At 45.4% G+C, this 20,044-nt stretch overlaps 2 protein-coding genes across 2 annotated transcripts; both read right to left on the bottom strand.

Annotated features, from left to right (window-relative positions):
* Positions 1-353: 353 nt before the first annotated feature.
* On the bottom strand, positions 354-8,308 carry sh3glb1a (SH3-domain GRB2-like endophilin B1a). Its single transcript, XM_046371286.1, has 9 exons — positions 8,103-8,308; positions 7,535-7,676; positions 6,617-6,745; positions 6,100-6,233; positions 5,137-5,229; positions 2,523-2,612; positions 1,815-1,915; positions 1,271-1,505; positions 354-712 (listed from the first exon to the last, which is right to left on the bottom strand). The coding sequence occupies exons 1-9, from the start codon at positions 8,163-8,165 to the stop codon at positions 605-607; spliced, it is 1,095 nt and encodes a 364-aa protein (XP_046227242.1). The 5' UTR covers positions 8,166-8,308; the 3' UTR covers positions 354-604.
* A 1,735-nt stretch (positions 8,309-10,043) lies between these two features.
* LOC124049885 (crystallin J1B-like) lies at positions 10,044-14,736 on the bottom strand. The gene is made up of 10 exons (XM_046371983.1): positions 14,662-14,736; positions 14,160-14,226; positions 13,178-13,357; positions 12,502-12,600; positions 11,964-12,056; positions 11,719-11,875; positions 11,514-11,629; positions 11,077-11,154; positions 10,659-10,798; positions 10,044-10,432 (listed from the first exon to the last, which is right to left on the bottom strand). Exons 2-10 carry the CDS (start codon positions 14,224-14,226, stop codon positions 10,328-10,330), a joined length of 1,035 nt encoding a protein of 344 aa, XP_046227939.1. The 5' UTR covers positions 14,662-14,736; the 3' UTR covers positions 10,044-10,327.
* Positions 14,737-20,044: the final 5,308 nt, after the last annotated feature.

The following is a 20,044-nucleotide window of genomic DNA, read 5'->3' as shown; positions in this document are numbered from 1 at the left end:
TGTTTTCTGACACATGAGCTGCTACACTCTTCTTCAGTGATAAAACGAACCGAACCACAGTCCACTAAGGCTCTGTGTGAATAAGGCTGAAACACACCAGACACAAAAAATATATTCATGTTGAGTGTAACCGCAACAGTTACTGCACCATAAGATGATCAGTTATAAAATAACACTTAAAAACAATCAGCATTACTCTCCACTTCCGACCGAAGTGCATATTTGCAATGAAAAAACTGGATCACTACTTGAGAAAAAGTGAATTAGCAATGAGGGAAGATTTATGGCATTTCAGTCTCCATCTGAGAGACATGTTGTAAACAAAACGTTTTTTTGTTTTTAAAAAGTGACAGTTTGGGAGATGCTCTGGCACAAAACAAACACAAAAGAAGCAGGTTTTTAAAAATGTACTGCAGTTGAAAACACATCCGGCACTGGGGTCCGTTTTCTGTCCCCTTTATTCACTCCAGCTCGAGTCTGTTCAAACTGAGACTCATCCTAAAATGACTGAATGTAAAAGTGAAAGTGAGGCCTGTCCCTGCAACACGGTATAAATATGAGCTCACAGGCGGTTCCAGAGGGCTGCATGGCTGGGGGGGGGGTCTCAGTTGAGCAGCTCCAGGTAAGTGATTGGCACTTTGCCCTTCTGGTTGCCTCGCTCACCCATCAGCCAGTCTGAATCCATGCCTGGGACGCTGCTGACTGTGATCACCTGGATGACGGACACAGCGTTTGTTGTATTAAGTTATCAAATCTCATTTTCTGAGGGCAGACTGGATCATCCATTATCAGTGTGAGCGTAACGTTCATTCGACAGGACTGCCTCATTATAAATCGTGTTGGCACAACAAATTCAAGGGCAGACTCATTGTTTTCCCCTCCGTCCCTCCGATATGTTAAACGGATTTTATTCATGATTTTCCTCTTGTTGGAAAGTTTTTATTGCACTTAACAGCCACTGACTTGTCATCAACTCGAGTAATGTCACCTTAACTAGACAGGCCAGCCATTTAGGTGACTGGTGAGGCGAATTTATACGCAGTCGTCTTTTGGTGGCCAAACGTTCATTGTTGTATTAAAAGGAGAATAAGCTAACAAAAGTATAAAATGCAAACAACAAATACAGACAGTCTGATCAATACGAAAAGCCATAATAAACATGAGTTCTACTGGAATCATCCTGTAACTGTGCATGATTTTTCTCCTGTGCACAGCACATTTTGCTCCACAACAATAAGATATGTGGGACGAGTGATTATTAGAGGCTCACCTCATCAGCCAGCAGGGAAAGCTCGCTGCTGCTGGCAGCGTCGTAGTCGTAAAGCACTCGGGCTTTGCGGCTGCCGTTGGAGCTACGCAGCTCGCTGAATCCGCCGGAAGCCGCCGAGCTGCCGTGGCCCGCGGACACGCTGGGCAGGGAAGCCGACACCGGGATGGTGGGCACCGAGATGCTGGCCCCGCCAGACACCGACGACTGGTTGTTGTTGGAGAACGAAGAGGGGAAACTGGTGGCAGGAAGGAAGAGATGAACGAAAGGTGAAAACTTAACCCTACAGGAACTTCAACCTCTGAGATTTTATTCATACAAAAGGGTGGACAAGATCATCAACATCGGAGTTTGCAGGAAGAGACGGACGCTTTTTTACCCATTCAGAGGGAAACACTACAGTGAGAGTGTGTCAATAATAATAATAATATGAGCTGTATGAGCTAATGTGCAAACTGCGAGGAAAACGGTGTGACAGCAGAGTCTGGACTGATGGTTGTGTAAAGCTGCTCAGGACGGAGACATGAAGGTGAACGTGGTCTTTCACCTGCCCAGCTGCTTCTGGAGGTCCACCATGTACTGGTAACACTGCGCATAGTACGTAGTCTGGGCCTCCACAAAGTCATTCAAACAGCGGAGGTGGTGAGCCTGAGAAAGGACAAGGAGACGAGGACGGTTTGACTGCTTTCCTTCAAACCTTTCACAGCTTAAGGTGACATTTGCAAGACAAAGACGTCTTCCTGTACTAAACCTTTCGTTATCTTCAGCGGTTTTCTCATATGAGCAGGGGACACTGAGCAGAGAATCGGGTCTGGACAACGTCCAGGTCTGCCCTTTCAACAGGGGATGTCGTGGCCAACATGTTCGGTCTGGTTTAGCCGAGGGGCGGAGGGGGACTCTTAGATGTTCTTCACCATGAAGAACGTTAACAGTGCAGCATTCAATCAAAGACAGGAAGTTGAAGCTGAGGCCTGTCTGTGCAGCCCCTCAGTGGCTCTAAGTCTGGATGTCGCCGCTACGACACACATTTTAATTAGAAAGTGAAACGTCAGGTCTTCACAGTCACGTGTACAAACGTCAGGGCTGCTGATCCCTCCACTGACCATTGAAAGGGAGTTGCATTATGGGAAGGACAGAGTTGAACCGTAGGGAATAAAAGTCAGGATATCTTGGCCTCTGCTGCACTGACTGTTGTAGTTAAAATGCACCTCTTTATAATAATAATAATGATGATAATGATGATGAGGTCACATACGTGGGTGCTGCTGACTCCTTCCAGCAGCAATCTGGTGATTTCTGCCTGCCGGTCAAACTCGCTCTGAGTCATCCTCAACTCCTGCTCTGCCTGAGGATGAAGGAACAAAAGCAGATTTTTATTTAACGTGATCACACACACGTCTGGGTTGGAGAAATGATGAAAATCACAGTGAGGAAAAATCAAATCTGACGCTTCTATGTTGTTCGCCTGTAATCAAATGTTCCTTCTGGTTTAAAAATGAGAGTGACTGAAGCCGTCTCAGCTGGCGTCGTCTGCCGGGGTCGGTGCAGCCACCTCTGATATTTATTACTGCTGTTACCTCAGGAAATTACACTGAAGGCTTGCTGCTATTTGCCAAAAACAGATTACATTATATCTTACATGCTTAGAATGAAATTTATTTCGCCCAAGATTCAACATGTCACCACTTCATCAAAACAATGCATTAAAAAGTAAAAAATGACAAGAGCTGCAGCAATTAATCAATTAGTTGTCAACTGTTACATTAATTCTGAACCACTCTGATAATCCATTAACTTCAACTGTGTGTGTTTAAAGATGATTCCAGCTTCTTAAATGTGAATGTTGTTGCTCCCGCTTAAACTCAACGTCTTCGCGTTGTGGACAGCACGAGACATTTAAGGACGTCGTCTCGGGCTTCGGGAAACACTCATTGATCACTTTGTGACATTTTAACCCAAACAACTAATTGATTAATTGAAAAAATTATCAACAGTGAAGATAATCATAAGCTGCAGCCTTAAACCAATAAAGAGGATTTAACAAGATGAGGATTCAGTGGAAGGGGAGTCAGAGACGTGTATGGACGAGTCAGACGGGACATGAAGGACAGACACAGACTGAACATGATGTTTCTGTCCTGAGGGAAACGTTTCCTCTTCCTCAAACAGAGCCAAAAGGTTCAGTATGGGAGGAACAATGGCTTGTTGAGACTTGCTAATGTCTAATAAACACACGGTCAAGAGTGGAGACGGACGGGGACAAAGTGTCTCACAGTCCTGAACTCTGTACAGCACAGAGCTGTGACGACCCCGAGTCCTGCTTCTTGTGGGACTCGGGGTCGTCCATGCGGTACCACAGTGTGTGTCACAGAGGAGATGAAGGGAGGGAAACACAGCAGCTGTGTGTGTGTGTGTGTGTGTGTGTGTGTGTGTGTGTGTGTGTTTAAGTCAAAGATGGCTCCAACATTCCACTCACCTCTGTCACTTCCTCTGCTCACATCTGCCGCTTTGCGTTTTGAAAACAGTGACACAGTAGTTAGAGCTGCAGCTGCTGCACGGCCACAGCCAACACAACGCATCCTTACACTGAGTGTGTGTGTGTGTGTGTGTGTGTGTGTGTGTGTGTGAAAGAAACCACACTCTGTGACACAGCAGCACAGAAATATTTCTCATCTCTCAGCTTTCATACGACCAAACCACCTCAGTCCTTTCACTCCTCCTGTGTTTAGGTGACACTCGACCCGAGTCAGCGCGTTTTACTCTCATGCTGCTCACAGCGCGCGCACACACACACACACACACACACACACACACATTCGCTTGACTTGACTCGCTGAGCAGCCAAAGAGATAACTTTGAACACGGCAATAATTTAACCGTTCTTTAAAAGGGGCAGCAATCGTTTCTTCCTGCGATCGTGGAAAATTGTGCTCAAAAGGCCACTAATTTACTTTAAATGTTGTGCAGGCCGCTGGGCTGCCTGAACATTACTGCTTCTGCTAGACTATCACAATAACAGCTTCGTGGAGCACTTGTCTAATCGATTTTCTTACCAGCAAAACCCAGAAAGAGTGTGTGTGTGTGTGTCTGACATCAGCGATAGCATCTTCAGACACACACTCTGTAACTCTCATGGTTAGAATGAGATGTAGGACTCGTGTAGAGCAGAACAACTCTGATTTTTCACTTATTCCAACACTCAGTCAGTGAATAAATAAAATGTCTGAACTGTATTCAAGTTGTTTAAAGGCCTCCAGGCCCCAGTAAACAGGGATCATCGTGAGTTCATCTGGTCGTATCTGACACAACACACTGCACAGGAATTACATGCCTCTCAGGAATAAAACCTCAAACCTAATTCCAAAGAGGCTACAAAAGAATTTCTCTTAACATCCCGGTCTTAATGTTATTTTCATAACAGCTTAATAAACACATTCTCCTCTGTGTGCCTCAGTGTGGTTCATTTAAGAGCACCACTCAGGCCCTAAAAATACATTCAAGTGTGGAGCTGCAGCGACAAATAAAAAGAGAAAAATCGATCCAGATGTCGAATAAAGAGTGGACATCAGAGCAAGAAAACAACCTTCCAGAAAAAAAGGAAGTCTGAACTTCCCATAGCGGCTCATGTGACTGCATGCAAGTCACAGGAGGTAAAGCTGGTCAGCTTCATGTTGTGTAATCTGCTGCGTCAGACACGACTGAAGGAAACGCCCAGATTTTACATATTTTAGCTCATGTATCAGCATTCAGTTAAGCAAAACACATCCAGATACACTGACAAAGGTGTGTGAGTGTGTGTGTGTGTGTGTGCGTGTGTGTGTGTATGTGTGTGTGTGTGTGTGTGTGTGTGTGTGTGTGTGTGTGCTTACTGCAGCTCGTGCGTCAGCCATCCTGGCTTTCTTTAGTCTGGTTTTGGCTGCATCCAAATCCAGACGTTTGACCTGCAGCAGCTTCCGCTCTTTCTGGACACAAAACACAATAAGAAAAGCTAAACAAGCAGAAGTTTGTGCTCGCAGTCACACCTTTCTGCCACATGAGATCAGCGCTGCTGGGATTCTGAGAGGCCATTTGATAATCGGTCTGATTACATCAGCACCAAACTGTTTTAAACAGGCTAACACACTTCAAACTATCACACTTCAAAACTTCAATCAAAAGTTTTACTTCTTTCAAAACTCAGAGGATCTGCATTTGCAAAGAGCACAAAACACATGTGGGCCATTGAATCAGAGCTGCTGCCCCACAGGAAGGTGAGGGGGGGGGGGGGGGGGGGGCTGAGCTTTACATGAGGACCAATCAGGTCACCTTAATCAGGTAAATCTGACAAAGAGGTGAAACAAGAGCCAATCAGGCATCTTTACGACAGAACTACTTCACTGTTACTCTTATTTTACAACAATATTCAAAACTCATCTGGTGACAAAAGAGCTTCTGCATGTCTTTTCACTCACTGAAGGAGTTTGTGGTTGCTGACTTCGTGTTAACTTTCGGATGATGGAGCTGCTTTACTTTGAAAGCCTCACAGTCAGAGAAAAGCTTTAATTCTGAAAAGGCAACAGGAAGTGCTTTGTCTGCATTAATTTAAACTTAACTGCAGCTTCTAATGGGGGCCTGATCCTGTCGCTCTACTGTTGACTGTTTTCTTCAGACGGACACCAGAGAAACAAAACAGTTTAAACCCTTGACAGTCAAAAGTTTAAAATCTTTGATCTGTGATCTGACAGTGATCAATGTGATCAACCTGATCTGCACTTTACAGCCACTAAAACTGAGACTTTAAGTCCAGCTCAAAGCTCAGCGAGAGGCGACCTGCAGCCAGAAGTCCGACTCACCAGGATGGTTTTAAAGTCGCCCTCGAGGAAGTTTCTGAAGGGCGTCAGGAAGTTGATGGCAGCACTTTGGATCAGCTCCCGCTCTGCTCCACCAATCTGCTTCTGCGTCTCGCCACATTTTATCAGAGCGTTCCCTGTAACGGCCAGCAGCACAGACAACTGAGACCCGAGGACACAAACACAGACGCTGAGACAGGCGGAGAGGACGATACTGATGTTTACTGTAAGGGAATAAAGCTGCGACCAGGACGAGCTTTATTAATGCTTAAATGTTGATTTAGGGTTTGTGTTTTTTCACTTGTTCCCAGTGAGTACTGAACACATGTGGCGCCCAGAGGAAAGTTCTGCACTCGGCATCTTTCCTTCTGAGTCCGCCACATTTTTGAGTTGAAAACTTCCAAATTTTTCAGGAAGGTTTTTGGTTTTGTGACCGTCGCTTGCGATACATTTGATGGGTGGGGGGCGTCACCTGGTAACCAGGAAAATGGAGGAGCAGCTTGTTCAGTGTATCACTCACCATAAGCGGTTCCAGGACCAATTTCACTCCCGGAGTCGATCATGGACTGGCCCAGCAGCTCGTGGTTGTTCATCCGCGTGGGGGCTTTTTTCTCCAGCTTCTCATAAACAAATTCTTCTAGCCGGACATCTGCGGAGGGCAACGAGGAAACTCAATTACACAGTCATGAGACTACAGTAAGGCAGCCAAACCTAAGCAGAGACTCCAGGACAGGGACTCTGAACAGGGTGCCTCATACTTGTAAAACAGCAGCTTTCATAATGACATCCATGAGAAGAAACACCAGAAAAGCTCTCTGCGAACCCGATTCGATTTGTGTCACGCCACACAGATGAACACCAACAGTCAGAGTTAACATTTCTGCGGTATGTTGTACACGAGCAGAACATATGCAGTTCACCACATCCAAGACTGTAACACACGAGTGTGATCAGCAGCTGGTCTGGCGGCGTTTGTTGTGCCACAGCAATATGGCATCATGGTGTGAGCTGAGGAGGACGCACAGCTGAGCTTACAGACTTCACGGACGTCCGACCATCTGAAGTGTGTCAAACACCCCCTCAAACATGTTCAGCATTGTTCAAGTGACCCCTCTCACTGGGAAACACATACATCTACTACAGTCAGGCACTTTGTGATTCACTGATCTTCTTTAAGAACTGATTCGGCCAATATTAGAGGAACTGTTTTCAGTTCTATGGTTAAAAAGCAAAACAGGGTGAACCTCCATCATGGTGACCTGAACAGGAAAAGTGGCCCTTTGCGTCACATCTTTAGGAAATCTGAGACTTTGCTGACAGCTTGACGAGTTTCTTCTCATAGAGGAGGCAGCATACAGTGGGTGCCTGCCTGTCACTGCCCTCACAAGGGGCCCAGTGTGTCAGATGAGTCAGTGCAGAAAGTGAATTGTGGTCTTACTCGGGTTGGGTTGTAGTAAGACTTCTGTCTGCTTCATAATCTTTTCTGTCCAATGTTTGGTGTTCTCAGCTCTGACCAAAAGGTTCTCCAAATGGGCATCCAGCTCGGTCTTTTCAGCCTGGCCCAGCTTCTCTTCCGTGAACTGAAAGAGAAAACATCCGGTTGTAACGTGCACATAAGCTAACATACAGCTGGGAAGTTCAGGAGTATGAAGGAGTGATGATCTGAGGTTTCCATGTAAGGCGTGTGAGATGAAGCCGGACGGACTATCAAACAAACGTTACGCCTAGCTAATGTCGACAGCCCCCTTTAACGGTTTCCGAGGCCTGCTTTGATAGTTTTGTTGAACAGCTGTAACGTGTCGGGTATTAACACTGAAATGTCGGAGGTTCCCTTTAAAAACACTCGTATAGTATTCTCCCAGCTGATAATGGCATACTTGGCTGGCTAACTACACAATAACATCAACGGTAGCGGTTTAGCAAACGAGCTAACGCTGCCTAACTGCTTACGCTAGCAGCTAACGTTGGTTATCAACAACGTCCACAAGCTGGGCGGTCAAACTTACTTGTACTGCGCGGCTCAGAAATGTACCGGCGTCTGCGGCCAACCGTTTCACGTTAAAATCCATGGCACAGCGGGGGAAATAAACACTCGACACACCAGCTAGCTTGTCTCACAACGCGCAGTCAAACTGCCATCCCTGTGGAAAATGTCATAGAGGCAACTTTTTGTCGGAGTTCCACCCAGCTGTTGAACCTGACAAAGATCGTATGCGGACAAGATAATTCGCACCTCTATTGGTTGTGTGGAAGTTTTGCGCATGCGCACCTCGAAATGCGATGCCTTGCCATAGTAGCCTCCGTTAATCTTTTGCCGCATTCAAATCATGCGGAAATGTCTGAATTATTAAACGGGTTAAGAAAAGTTGAGGAGCGGTGACAAGAATTAGAAAACTCAAAATGTCCTGAAATAGCAGTAGAATATAGCAAGGCTTTTTGCTCTGAATTTCATGTGTTTTGTAAAGGTTTGACAATACAAGAACTACAAACATCTATTTCAAATTTAAGAGGGCACTTTTGGATGTCAGTCCAAAAAAAATTGTCTAAATCTAAATTCAGATTTAGAAATTAGAAACTTAGAGGGAATTAAAGGGACAGACGATGGCACCACGAATATCAACCTTTAGCTGACTACATGTTGCTCCTCCTCACCGGCTTAAACAGTATCAGGGGATTTAATTTCAGGACCACTTCTGTGCACAGGTGGAGGTGGAGGAGTAGGAGGAGGAGGAAGAGGAGAGAGGGGAGGAGGAGGAGGAGAGAGAGGAGGATCGGCTGTTCCCGCAAGTTCTGTATTTTTATTTTTAGCGGTGACTGGACTCCAAACTTTGCACTTCTAAACGAAGTACAGATGGTGTTATGTCTTGTTGAGCTCTTCCCCTTCAGATTTATTCTATTTTATTTTTATAAGTTACTCGTTCTTATTACGTTTTATGTATGCACCAATCACTAAGACAAGTTCCGAGTAATGTGAAACCCCTTCACTTACATGACAATAAAGACAACTCTGATTCTGATTCTGGCTGTGGTCTGTTTGGTGCACGCAGGTATTTTTCTCAGGTGTAAAATCACCAGTGAACAGTTTGGTGCTGCTTGTGTGACACTTTCTCCTCATAAATCGAGAAACTGCAGTGAAGACGATTTGTCCTGAAATAGCATCTGGCTGGCCATGATGACAAACACTGACACAATGAGGATAATATTTCTAATCTGCAACCATCTCCTCATTCTTAGAAAAAGTCATGAGGAAACCGACTTTGGCAGATTTTGTAAAAACAAAAACAGTCTTCAGGCCTGGATGTAATTATGCCAGACAGTCTGCCACCTGCTGTGTGGGAGGAAGTCAGGCAGAGAGAGAAATCAGATGACTTTCCCTCTGTAGGCTACCAAGGCAGCGTCAGCTGCAATCTTTTTACTCTGCTGAACGACAGCCTGAAGGTTCCTACGTTCAGGCCACACTCAAAACACACAAGCAGTTTTCCTAGTGAACACCAGTTTATATTCAGGTATTGATTTGCAATTTCCAGATTTGAACAAGCTCAAACTGTTTATCATCAACAGGTCTAAGCTGTAAACCAGCTAATGGACTGCAGCAGCAGCAGTAGTAGCCTACACACTTCATTTTTATAACCACACTATGTCAAAGATATTAAGGCTTTGGCTTCGCTGTATGCTTGGCTAACTTTCAGAGATGTTGGGGTGGATGCTTTAAATGTGAATTTGGAAGTCAGCACTTTCAGCAAGGCGGAAAAACTCCTTTGAGGGAGGGGAGGAATAGGCTGCAGTCCCGGGTTGTTCCAGTAATAAATCTGTGTCTGTCTGCGCTTTCGCTTCACAATAACAGTAGTTGGGTAAGAGGAACTTAGCTTCAGCAAAATGTTTCCTGAGGTCTGGGGAGCCCAGCAGTCCAAGTGGCATCAAACAGATGGTGAGACAACACTGACATGTTAGTGACTAAAAGTCCTTTATTTGAAACTGTTGCTTACTACGCAGCTGCTGAGGATAAACTGCAGCAGATAATCAGAAACATGTTGCACAGATTTTCACTTCATTGTATGATGCAGCTTCTACAGAACAAACGGATTCGAGTTTCATTCACTATGAGACTTTAGAATGCAACTGTCATGGATTTCCATGTCGAAGCACATCTGCAACTTGAGAAAGTCTTCTGAAATAGCTTTGAAAGGCAACTTTAACATTTATATTGGGGGGGGGGGGCGGTTAAGCTGAACTACATTTGCTGACGTTTTTGGACCACGTTCTTGGCTTGCTCCAACAGCAGAGGATATCTGAACGTCCTCTTCCTCCAAGACTCTGGTATTCCCTGGAGACCAGTCTGAAAACACATCAAGATGACAGCTGAAAGGGAGCACACTGTCAAACACATCAGCATATTCACAGAAAATCATGGACAACAACAATAAGCAAAATCTGATGCAGGAAATCCAGCCGAGCTCGAGCATCAGGTCACTCTTCTGAGTTGCAATTCCGACTTCCGACTTGTTTCCAGAAGATAAAGATTTAAAAGCAGCGACTGATGGCGAGCCTCATCTCAGCAGTACCTGTGCCCCGAAACAGGCTCCTATGAAGGAGGCTCGGCTGGCGGTGCATCCCCCGCAGCGCATGGTGTCCCTGACGGCTTCATCCAGCTGGTTCAGCGTCAGGACTCCGTGAAGCGCTCCCTGGAACGCACCAGGCAAGGCTGGACCCCAAAACACAGAAACACACTGAGAACAGCTCAGTATCCTTAATTTTGCAATTAAAGCGGGCGCATGAATGGACACACATACATTAAACATCTCAACCTTTTGGCCCCATAAAACCTGAGATGCTGAACCCAGCAGGAGGTGGGAAATGAAAAGGAGGAGGAGGGCGACCGTGAGTCAGGAGATCAAAGGCTGCAGGGCCCACGAACGGATGTTCTGACGGGGAGGGTATCGAAACCCTGCCAAGTAAACAGAGCTGGATCCTGCTGCTTACCTCATGTGTTTGTGAACACAGCAGGTATGAGCTGTTGGGATGTCTTGTCCAGGTTGTCCTTCACCTGCTGGATGTGCACTTCAGCAGAGATACAGGAAGAGAGACCAGAGCTCTTGTTTAGTGTTTAAACACTGCACTGGTCACAACATGCATTATTGATGTTTTGTTAAAACAAATGCTAAAATCCCTCTAAATTTGATTCCTCCACGTCGCATTTTGTGTTTATTTCAGTTTTGATTCCCTTTGCTTATCCCTCTGCTTGTTTTGAGGAAGGATGAGAGAACAATAGATGAGAAAACAATCTCAGCTAAGCTAAGCTAAGCTAAACTAAGCTAACCAGCTCATGGATACATCTTCACATTTAACAGACAGTCTTTGTGCTATAAATTATTTGTTTGAATCTCAGGATGAAGCTTTAGAGACACATGCAGCCTTACTAGTGACAGCCCGGTCCAGCTCCTGAGGGTTCTGTCTCTTCGGGTCATTCAGCTGAGCCAGAACAGCATCCAGAGCATTGGGATCTGGACCATTCAGAATGAAGTGCTCCAAAAACCTTTGGTTGGATGGACAAACAAAGTTTAAGCCTCCCTTTACTCCGTTCAAAATCACAGGTTGGTCGTCTTCGTCAGAGGTGCGTCTTACCGAGCTGCAGCCAGCGTCACAGCCACACACATGTCGTTGTTCTGGGTCACCCGTATGGCCGTCTCCACTTTCTCCAGCAGGTCAGGTCGGCCAGAGTACATGGCCACCACCGGAGCCAGCTTGGTGACGCCGTCCATCTGACAGTCCACGTCACAGCCTCAAACACACACACACACACACACACAGATTACAGCAGCCAAAAAGGACTGCAGACGTCCTCATAGCTCATCCACCTGTCAGCTTACCAGTTTCTTCTTTGCCGCCATCTACATTTCTGATGAAAGCCTTCAGGCTGCCGTTTCTCCATGGGCCATCGATGGGCAGGACAGCTTTGGGACCTAATAACAAAACGCCATTTCATAAAGAGAAATGAAGAGACTGTTTCATCTGCATGAAGAGGAGAAGAAACATTTGCTTGACCTTCCCATTGATGCAGTTTAAGTTTCTGTAGGTGGAGCTCTTTTCTCTATCTGCTAACTCACATCGGCTCTGATGAATCGCTCATTCTGTCCTGAGACATAAAGCAGTTTACTGTGCGGTTGTGGTGTTTTATGGCAGCGCCGTGTTTGGCTGATATCCTGTCAGTAAAAACAAGCAGCTAATATCCAAAAAGATGAACAGGGAAGTCTGACTGTGTGGAATATCTTCCCAGAGAGGGAATTCCCCGTCAGCAGGGAGGAACTTCATGGACGTGGTTATCAGACAGTAACAAAGGTTCTCCTATGCTTTCAGGCCTATAAAGTTGATGATTAATGTGAAGTGGACATAAAGCAGGAACATCACCTCCTTTCTTCCTGTAGGGATCGTTGAGCGGCAGATCGTACACTGTGCCCGGGCCGAAGAACTTGTAGATGCGCTTGGTCAAGTCTTCCACATCAACATCTGCAAAGACATGACGACTTCAAAAAACAGCTTTTGTTTTCTTGTTTGTTCAGTATGAAACACGCTGACATCATCTACGACAAACACTTTTGACATTTAATCAGCAGCAGTAAGAACAATTGTTCTTACATTACAGATATCACAAGTTTAGTTCTAGATATCTAAAATTGGGTTCCTGTTTGATTCCACTCTCATGTCTGTCCATCTCATATAAGGCTACAGGCAGAAGACTCTTACCTTAGCACGACACCAAATCCGTCTGCTAGCACCTGTAAAGATCACCAGCTAACACAAGAAATCTTTTATGTTTAATCTGTACTCAGAGAGAAACTCTGGCCAGCCCTTTCCCCTGCTTCTCTCTCCATGCTAAGCTAAGCTAAGCCACGCTAATCACCTGCTGACTGTTTTCTCAGACAGCCTCCCAAAATGTTTACTTGTTGCAGTGAAGATGAAAGTCTTTGACGAATCAGCCTCCCTCCAATATGGACACCACAGGATTCCTAACTTTGGTAATATTACCTTAACACGTCGTGTTAACATACGACACACGTGTTTGTGTTTGGGTGATCGTCAGTACCTCCACACTGGCTCAGTGACTCCAGCAGCACATACGCCTGATCTCCATAGCAGGTCTGCTCGCCAGTCAGCCTGCGGTAGAAAGGATTCGCCGACTGAGGCCGAAACTCAGGACGGGGCTCGAGGTCGGCGAGAATTTCTTTGAGCCTGTCAGGACTGTAGATCCAGTGCATGGGCTGGGCTGTATGGGTGCACACACACACACACACACACACACACACACACACACACAGGAGGAAGAAAAATAGTGGAACATTCAATAGCTCTGTTTTTGATGTGACCCACTGCACATACACAACAGATAGCACAGAAAGGGAATCAGCTGTGAGTGACGGAGGAAGATAATCCTGAACCTAAAGAAGAACGTTAACGTAACAGTAACTGACAGTGCATCATGGTGAGGAGTGTTAACTGAGATGTGGTACTGAAAGTAACCAATAACTATGGCTGGTTTGGATTCATCAGTGCAGCTACAGTAACAACAACAGTAACTAACATCTTCTCCAGCCAGTCGAGTCTTGGTTTACACCAGGCGAGCTGTATGGAGCCATTTTATGCTTGTTTTCAGTTGTTTTTTTAAAAAACATTTTAAAACAAATCTGCAGTTGTTTAGCAGAATACTGCAACGCTGCGGTGTTTGGTGGACTAAGAAACTTTGTCCAACTTTCCACCAGCATGAGGGTGAAAAGATAATGACTGAATTGACTGGGTGAACTGCTCCTTTAAGGAACCTCCCCTGGGCTTTATCAGCATGTCCAGATGTTGCTGACTGATGCTTCCGTGCAACACAGCGAAACCCTGTTTTAAACATATATAATGTGTAGCACAGAACAGGCAAACAGAACATTTACATGAACATGTATGTAGTGTGAAACAACGGAAGCTCGAAGCTCATGAATTGTTCGGTTCTGGGAATCTACGGAAGTCGATTTGGTTTTGTGGACAAGCTTCAGTCCCGACATCAGTAACACAGTTTATCTTACCTGCTGCATCTGCCACTGCTGCCCCAATTATGGCCCCAATGGCTCTGTCTGCCAAAGTCAAGGCCATCTGCTCTCATTTCACACAGAAATAACAAGAAATAATGTGAGGGTTTCCTTGACTCCTGAAATGAATGCCTGTACTTTGAATTAATGCAGCAGAAATACAGCCCACTGCTGCTGAAATGCTCATATGCCCCAGATGTTCCTCCAGACGCTGAAGTCATATTGTTTCTTTGGGCTTATCCATTTTCTTAATATTTATTTTGACAGAAAAATATAAGTTACCATGCAAACTTGTGTGTCATGTCTGCTGATTACATAATATCTGGTGAAAAATGATTCCTAAGCATTTTTTATAACCTTAGGGTGAACGCACTTTTGTTCAGCTATTTTGGAATATGCTTAAAATACTATTTATTTCCATTAATAATTTAATACGACACAAACAATATGGTGCATCACACTGAGCTGACAGATAATTTGACTTTGACTTCAGTCTTACCGTAGAGCCTCGTCTCCAGCTGAAGTGTTGTAAAACGTTGTGTGGGTGTCAGCTTTCTAACGGGGGGGGAAAGTGACATCAGCCCAGCGATAAGCACACACACCAATGACAACCCAGAGAACTGTGTCGGACTGGAGGGAGGCCAACGAGGCGCTTGTGAGATGTTCACCATCTTGATTGATGGCGTTAGAAGTAAAGCTGATGAGGATGCCGTTAGTTTTGCAGACATTTGGTCATAAACACAGACAGTATAAAATATGGACGGAGCTTCTGCGTATGAAAAGAGAAGCCAATGCAGAAGTGCCTTAATTCTTCATTCTCTCTAATGTCCAGCAGGGGGCGATGCCACTGGTTTCAAAAAGAAGTCTGATTACGTAAGCTTATGAGAAAATGAACCAACGTCTCAGTAGATTTATGACCTCAGTAAACAGTTTCCTAACATGTCTGTGGACTCCAGTTTGAAGTCTTCTTCAGTACAGCGTGATGTTCATTTTGCTCCCATTTGGAGTAAACTAGACCATAAAACGTGACGCTTCAGGGTGGGGCTACCTTGTGATTCACTTTGAAAGCTTCACCCTCATGTGTGAATATGCTCACGGACTACTGGAGGCTTCACAAAGTTGGTCCACAAACCAGTGGGTGACGTGTACGGTTAATTCTGTGGTTATAAAGCATTGGAAAATGAGCAGTTTGACCTTCTCACCAGGAGGAGGAGGAGGAGGGGACGGCGAGACGGCTGCCAAGCAAGAGACCACCGTTCAGGACTACCTCGACATTTTGCTGTTGCCTTTGTGGCAATTTTTTAAGGCAGTTTTCACGGTGACGTCAGGACATTTTTTGTATATTTTTGAGAAGACATTTTTCCGAAATGAAACCTGGAAATGTTTTAACATATCCGTGGCTTGCAGAAACGTATGGTGCCAACATTTATTCAGGCGAATGGGTTGGCGTCCAGCCGTGTCTGACCCCGTCTGTCTACGCTCCGGATAACAAAACCATTTCTTTAAGGTTAAGCACTTCATTTATCAGCTCATTTGCACTTAAAGAAGTCTATTGCAGCACCAGAGGATAAATTACTATACGCTGAAACTGCTTTTTAAAGACAGTCCTTTGTCATTTTGATTCATCATGCTCTCCCTCTGTATGTTTTCCACTTCATTGCCTCCATCCTGATGGTCCCCCAGCTGATCCCGTCTGTTCCAGCTCTGATGAAACCCTGCAAGGCCTGGCCAGCTTCCACTTATCCCCGGCCTCTTGTGGGTATCCCAGGCCATTGATTTCTCTTCAGGCCTCCCAAACCAGCAAAATAAGAGTTCGGAGGGTAGGGTCAGACAATCAATAGCAGTTAGACAACAAAAAAACTGCACTGGCTGCCTTCAGTGTTATCTGGTGGATGTCATTCTGAAAGAAAAAGTTGTTTAACGTTTTTAAATCCTGCTCAAGATATGCTTACTGAAAATGCTGCACCAATAAAAGGAAAATGGAGGAGAGTTCGAAAGGACTAATAGTGTTTTAATGTATATAAATGGTTGTATTTAAAGGTAAATGCAGCCTGAGGACGCAGCTGAATCCTCATGGGGCGAATCTACAGGAAATGGAGAGCATTTGCTTTCTCTGGCAGGCAGATAACGTGCCCTTCACAGAGGCACACGGGAGCTGCACAAATAGATCAGCCACCGGATCAAGTGACACAATGAGCTGAGCGATGCTCTATAAATTACAACCTGGCAGAGCTGCGAGAAGATATCGATGGAGTGCGGGCGATGTGGCAGTGCCCTCGTGTTCGGAGGGCCGCTGAGCTTTAGGAGCTTTGATCATCTGGCAGGACGGTGGGGCGTGCAGAGGATGCCACCCTGTTACTCTGCAAGTTTTGGCATCAGTGTTCAACATGGAGGGAATGTACGTTAATGTGGAAACAAACAGTGCTGTGGTTCACAACGCTTTTAGTTCAGGTGACTTTTTCTCTTTCTGGGTTTTTTTTAGGCATCTGCTTGGAGTAGAAATGCAACACACGACTGTAACCGGTGAAATAGATTACATGTGAGTCTACAGCCAGGCTCGCTCAAAGCACAGAGGTTTTTAAGTCCTTACTTTGGCTCCCATTTTTCAGCCTGTCTTCACACCTGGCGTGTTTGGAGCAGCTGACTTTGAAAACAGAAGCGTTTCTGCCCAAAAATCGTTTTGTTGGGGCGAATGTGAATCGCACAGCAATCGCAGTCAGATGAGGGGCGGCCCAAGCAAGCTGAGACCGCCCTGTGTGGAGGTCTCAGTTCGCTTCCAGTCGAACTCTGGAGCTATTCTTGGTGTCGGACCAGAAGCATAATTTTGTGTTGCTAAATGTCTGGCTTTTGTATGATTTTAAAGCTAAACTACAAATTAAATCCTTCTGCTGATTGGGAAATCTGTTTCAGGATGTGATCTCATGTCTTCATGCAGATCATTTGGTAACCGTGGTGACGTGTGTGTTTTTCATTCACGGTCTCAACAGGAGGACTGGGATCCTCTAACTTGACCTCTGGACTACAACGAAGTTTTGGCCAAACACTAAAGTCCTCCTCAGGACGGATTAAGAAAAACTTTTCATGCAGCTCCATCCTCAGTTCAAAGCTAACGGACTGACACGGTGAACATGCTAAACTTTAGCCTCAGGTTAGCCTCACAGAGCTGCTAGCGTGGCTGTGGCTTTTATCTAATAAGTCTGTCAGATCCTATAGCCTCCTATCGTGTGCTCTCCTCTTGGTTTTCTACAGCGACTCACATTTTATCTCTTATTTGATTGCTGCAGCACTTTAATTAAAGTGCTGCAGCAGTGAAAACAAAGCGCTGGCACTCAGATGGCATCCACCATGTGTGCCCAGACGCAGTCGTGCTGTTTGTTGGAAGCTTACATGATTCGTCATTGCCTCTCAATTCTGGTCACATTCCAGGTGAAACTGGAATGAAAGGTGAAAAACTCAGAAACTGGAAAATCATTGATATCCACGTGAATTTGGCTCCATGTGAAGAATAGCGTGTGCAACAGTGCTACAGAAAACAGCGGACGCTCGGTTATGACAGCTTTGTGTTTGAGCCTGTGCAGTATTCATCAGAGGAATGCTGATAATTGCCCGGACACATGGCTGTCCTTCCAGTCGGGGAGAGGAGGCTGAAACAGGAGAAGGGTGCAGAGAGGTGTGCCGGCGTCCGGCCGTTAGCCACCTCTCCTGTCATCTGTGCTATGTCGGCCCCGGCATCCCGTCTGTGGCCGGCGGAGGACAAAGCTGGATGCTCACAGCGCAGCCACACAAACCGCCTCCTCTCTCGATCAGCCTTGATTCGACTACAATGTGGAGAAGCCAATCAGTGTCACAGGACATTCATCCAAACCCTCTGCACAAATATGAAGACGTGAGGGTGCAGAGATCGCAGAAGTGCGGGCCATCCTGATGTTCACAGCACTGTTTGCACAGGCCTGCGTTCAGTCATCGTGTGTAAAGGCGAATGGTATGATTCATCGACATACGTTCTTTAACGTCTCTTTGAATCTTGTTTCTGTCTCCAAAAGGAAATGAATCCCGTAGGTGTGCAGTTCCTGTCCTCTTATCTTCCATCATTTCTGTGAGAGCGACCTCGTATGGCTTTGCTAATGAGATTACCAGCACATCTCTGCACCGCCGCTCTGCGCTCAGAGTCACACTGGTTTTCACAGTCGTTCCCATTTCACTTCCTTCTACGTTCCTGTCTCTGTTGTGAGATGTGATGTTGCTCTCACGGTTACGTCACCTTTTGCAGCTTCTTGATCCATCCATCATGCATCACCTGCCATGTTTATCCTGCGCAGGGTAGCAGCTGACACCCAGAACTTCCCACTGTGAGACTCCAATCACCTCTCATCGCCCACATCCTGATCCAGATATTCATTTCCATTTGCTCCTCACTCTTCGTGCAGCCCATTGCTTGCTGTTGCGCTAATGGCCCAGCGAGGATCAATAAAAACTTGTTTCAGTCTGAACTGTATTGCAGGTGCACTCAGCTGCTTCTTGTTCACGCCTGGAGGCCGTTCACTGCGGTCTGCGCTGCCTTGCTCGAGAGCAACGCGTCCAGTGTGGCAGGCAGCTGAAGCCAACATCCTTTTCATTGTCGTTACCGAGCAGTTTAAAACATTTAGTTTGATGCTTATGAGTCAGAGCAGTGAGCACAAACCGGAGAGGTTCCTCGTCTTATTCCCGCAGAGGCAGGAAGAGAGAAACCCAACTTCAGCTGGACTGCGTATTTGGCTCAGGAAAGCAAATCAAGCTCTCAGTGATGAGTTATGAAGGAAGAATATATACTGTTTTGGAAACAGTACGTTACTTCCAGGTGTAGCTTTAAATAAATGCTCACATGATGTGCATTGATGTTTCAGAATTAATTTAACTGCTCATGGAAAATGTTAATATTACAGCTGTTATGCATTTGGTTTGACACTTCTGGGCCACCGTAGCTACTTAAAACACTTGATGTTTTCCACAGTGATGAGACTCTGCTTGGTTTCTTGTTTTTCCAGCGTTAATTAACGATGAACTGGACTTTCAGACACTGAAATGGGTTTATTAGATGGACTGAGGGGAGCTAATTGGCCTTTCATTGCAGGAAGCGATAAGATCAGTTTGGAGGAGACTGTTTGTGAGGCCACTGGTGTGCTGCTGGAGGAGGGGAGCAATAAGAAACGGCAGAAGGTGACAGTTTCTGTGGTCTCATACATTTTGACGAAGTGATTGAACACAGTTTTGAGTTGGCGGGTGTTAAAATATGCAAATATTCTGTCGCCGAATCATAAATGATAAGTTACTGCTTTATCAATGGACAAACTTACTAAAATATACGGTGAATTTATTAAAAACTGCCAACGGCTCACAGCATTTTATTTTCAGAATAAGATGCTGTGAGCCGTTGGTGTGTGTCGGGAACAGAACTGCAAGCTGTGCAGCACCAATAACCTCCACACAGTTTAAGAATCAGCAGATAACACACACTTCCTCCTAAAACCTCCACAAGCCAGAGATTCAGCCATGCAAATGAAAACTTCAGAGTTCTGGTAAAAGCAGACAAGAAGCATCACTGAACAGGAACACATCACACCGACTCTTATTTACTGATACCGTATTTACATTTGATTCAAGTTTTTATTGAACTCACAGTAGCAACACTATGCAGTGCGAGGCTGTAATTACATGAAATTAGCATCCATGTCATCACTTTGGAAAGCATCACAGTGAGTCTTTATGTCCGACAGGTGAACTTATTTGCTGTGTTTAACCATTAGCTCTGTGCTCACATTCCCGGCAGCTGTGATGTTTGCATGCAGAGAGGAACCTGGTGACGATCAGGTTGGCTGTAAAAACGAGCTGCTTTAATGAATGCG

The sequence above is a fragment of the Scatophagus argus genome, chromosome 18 (assembly GCF_020382885.2).
Source record: "Scatophagus argus isolate fScaArg1 chromosome 18, fScaArg1.pri, whole genome shotgun sequence".
NCBI classification, from domain to species: domain Eukaryota; kingdom Metazoa; phylum Chordata; class Actinopteri; family Scatophagidae; genus Scatophagus; species Scatophagus argus.
The sequence above is the reverse complement of the archived record's forward strand: the minus strand, read 5'-3'. Positions and strand labels throughout refer to the sequence as shown.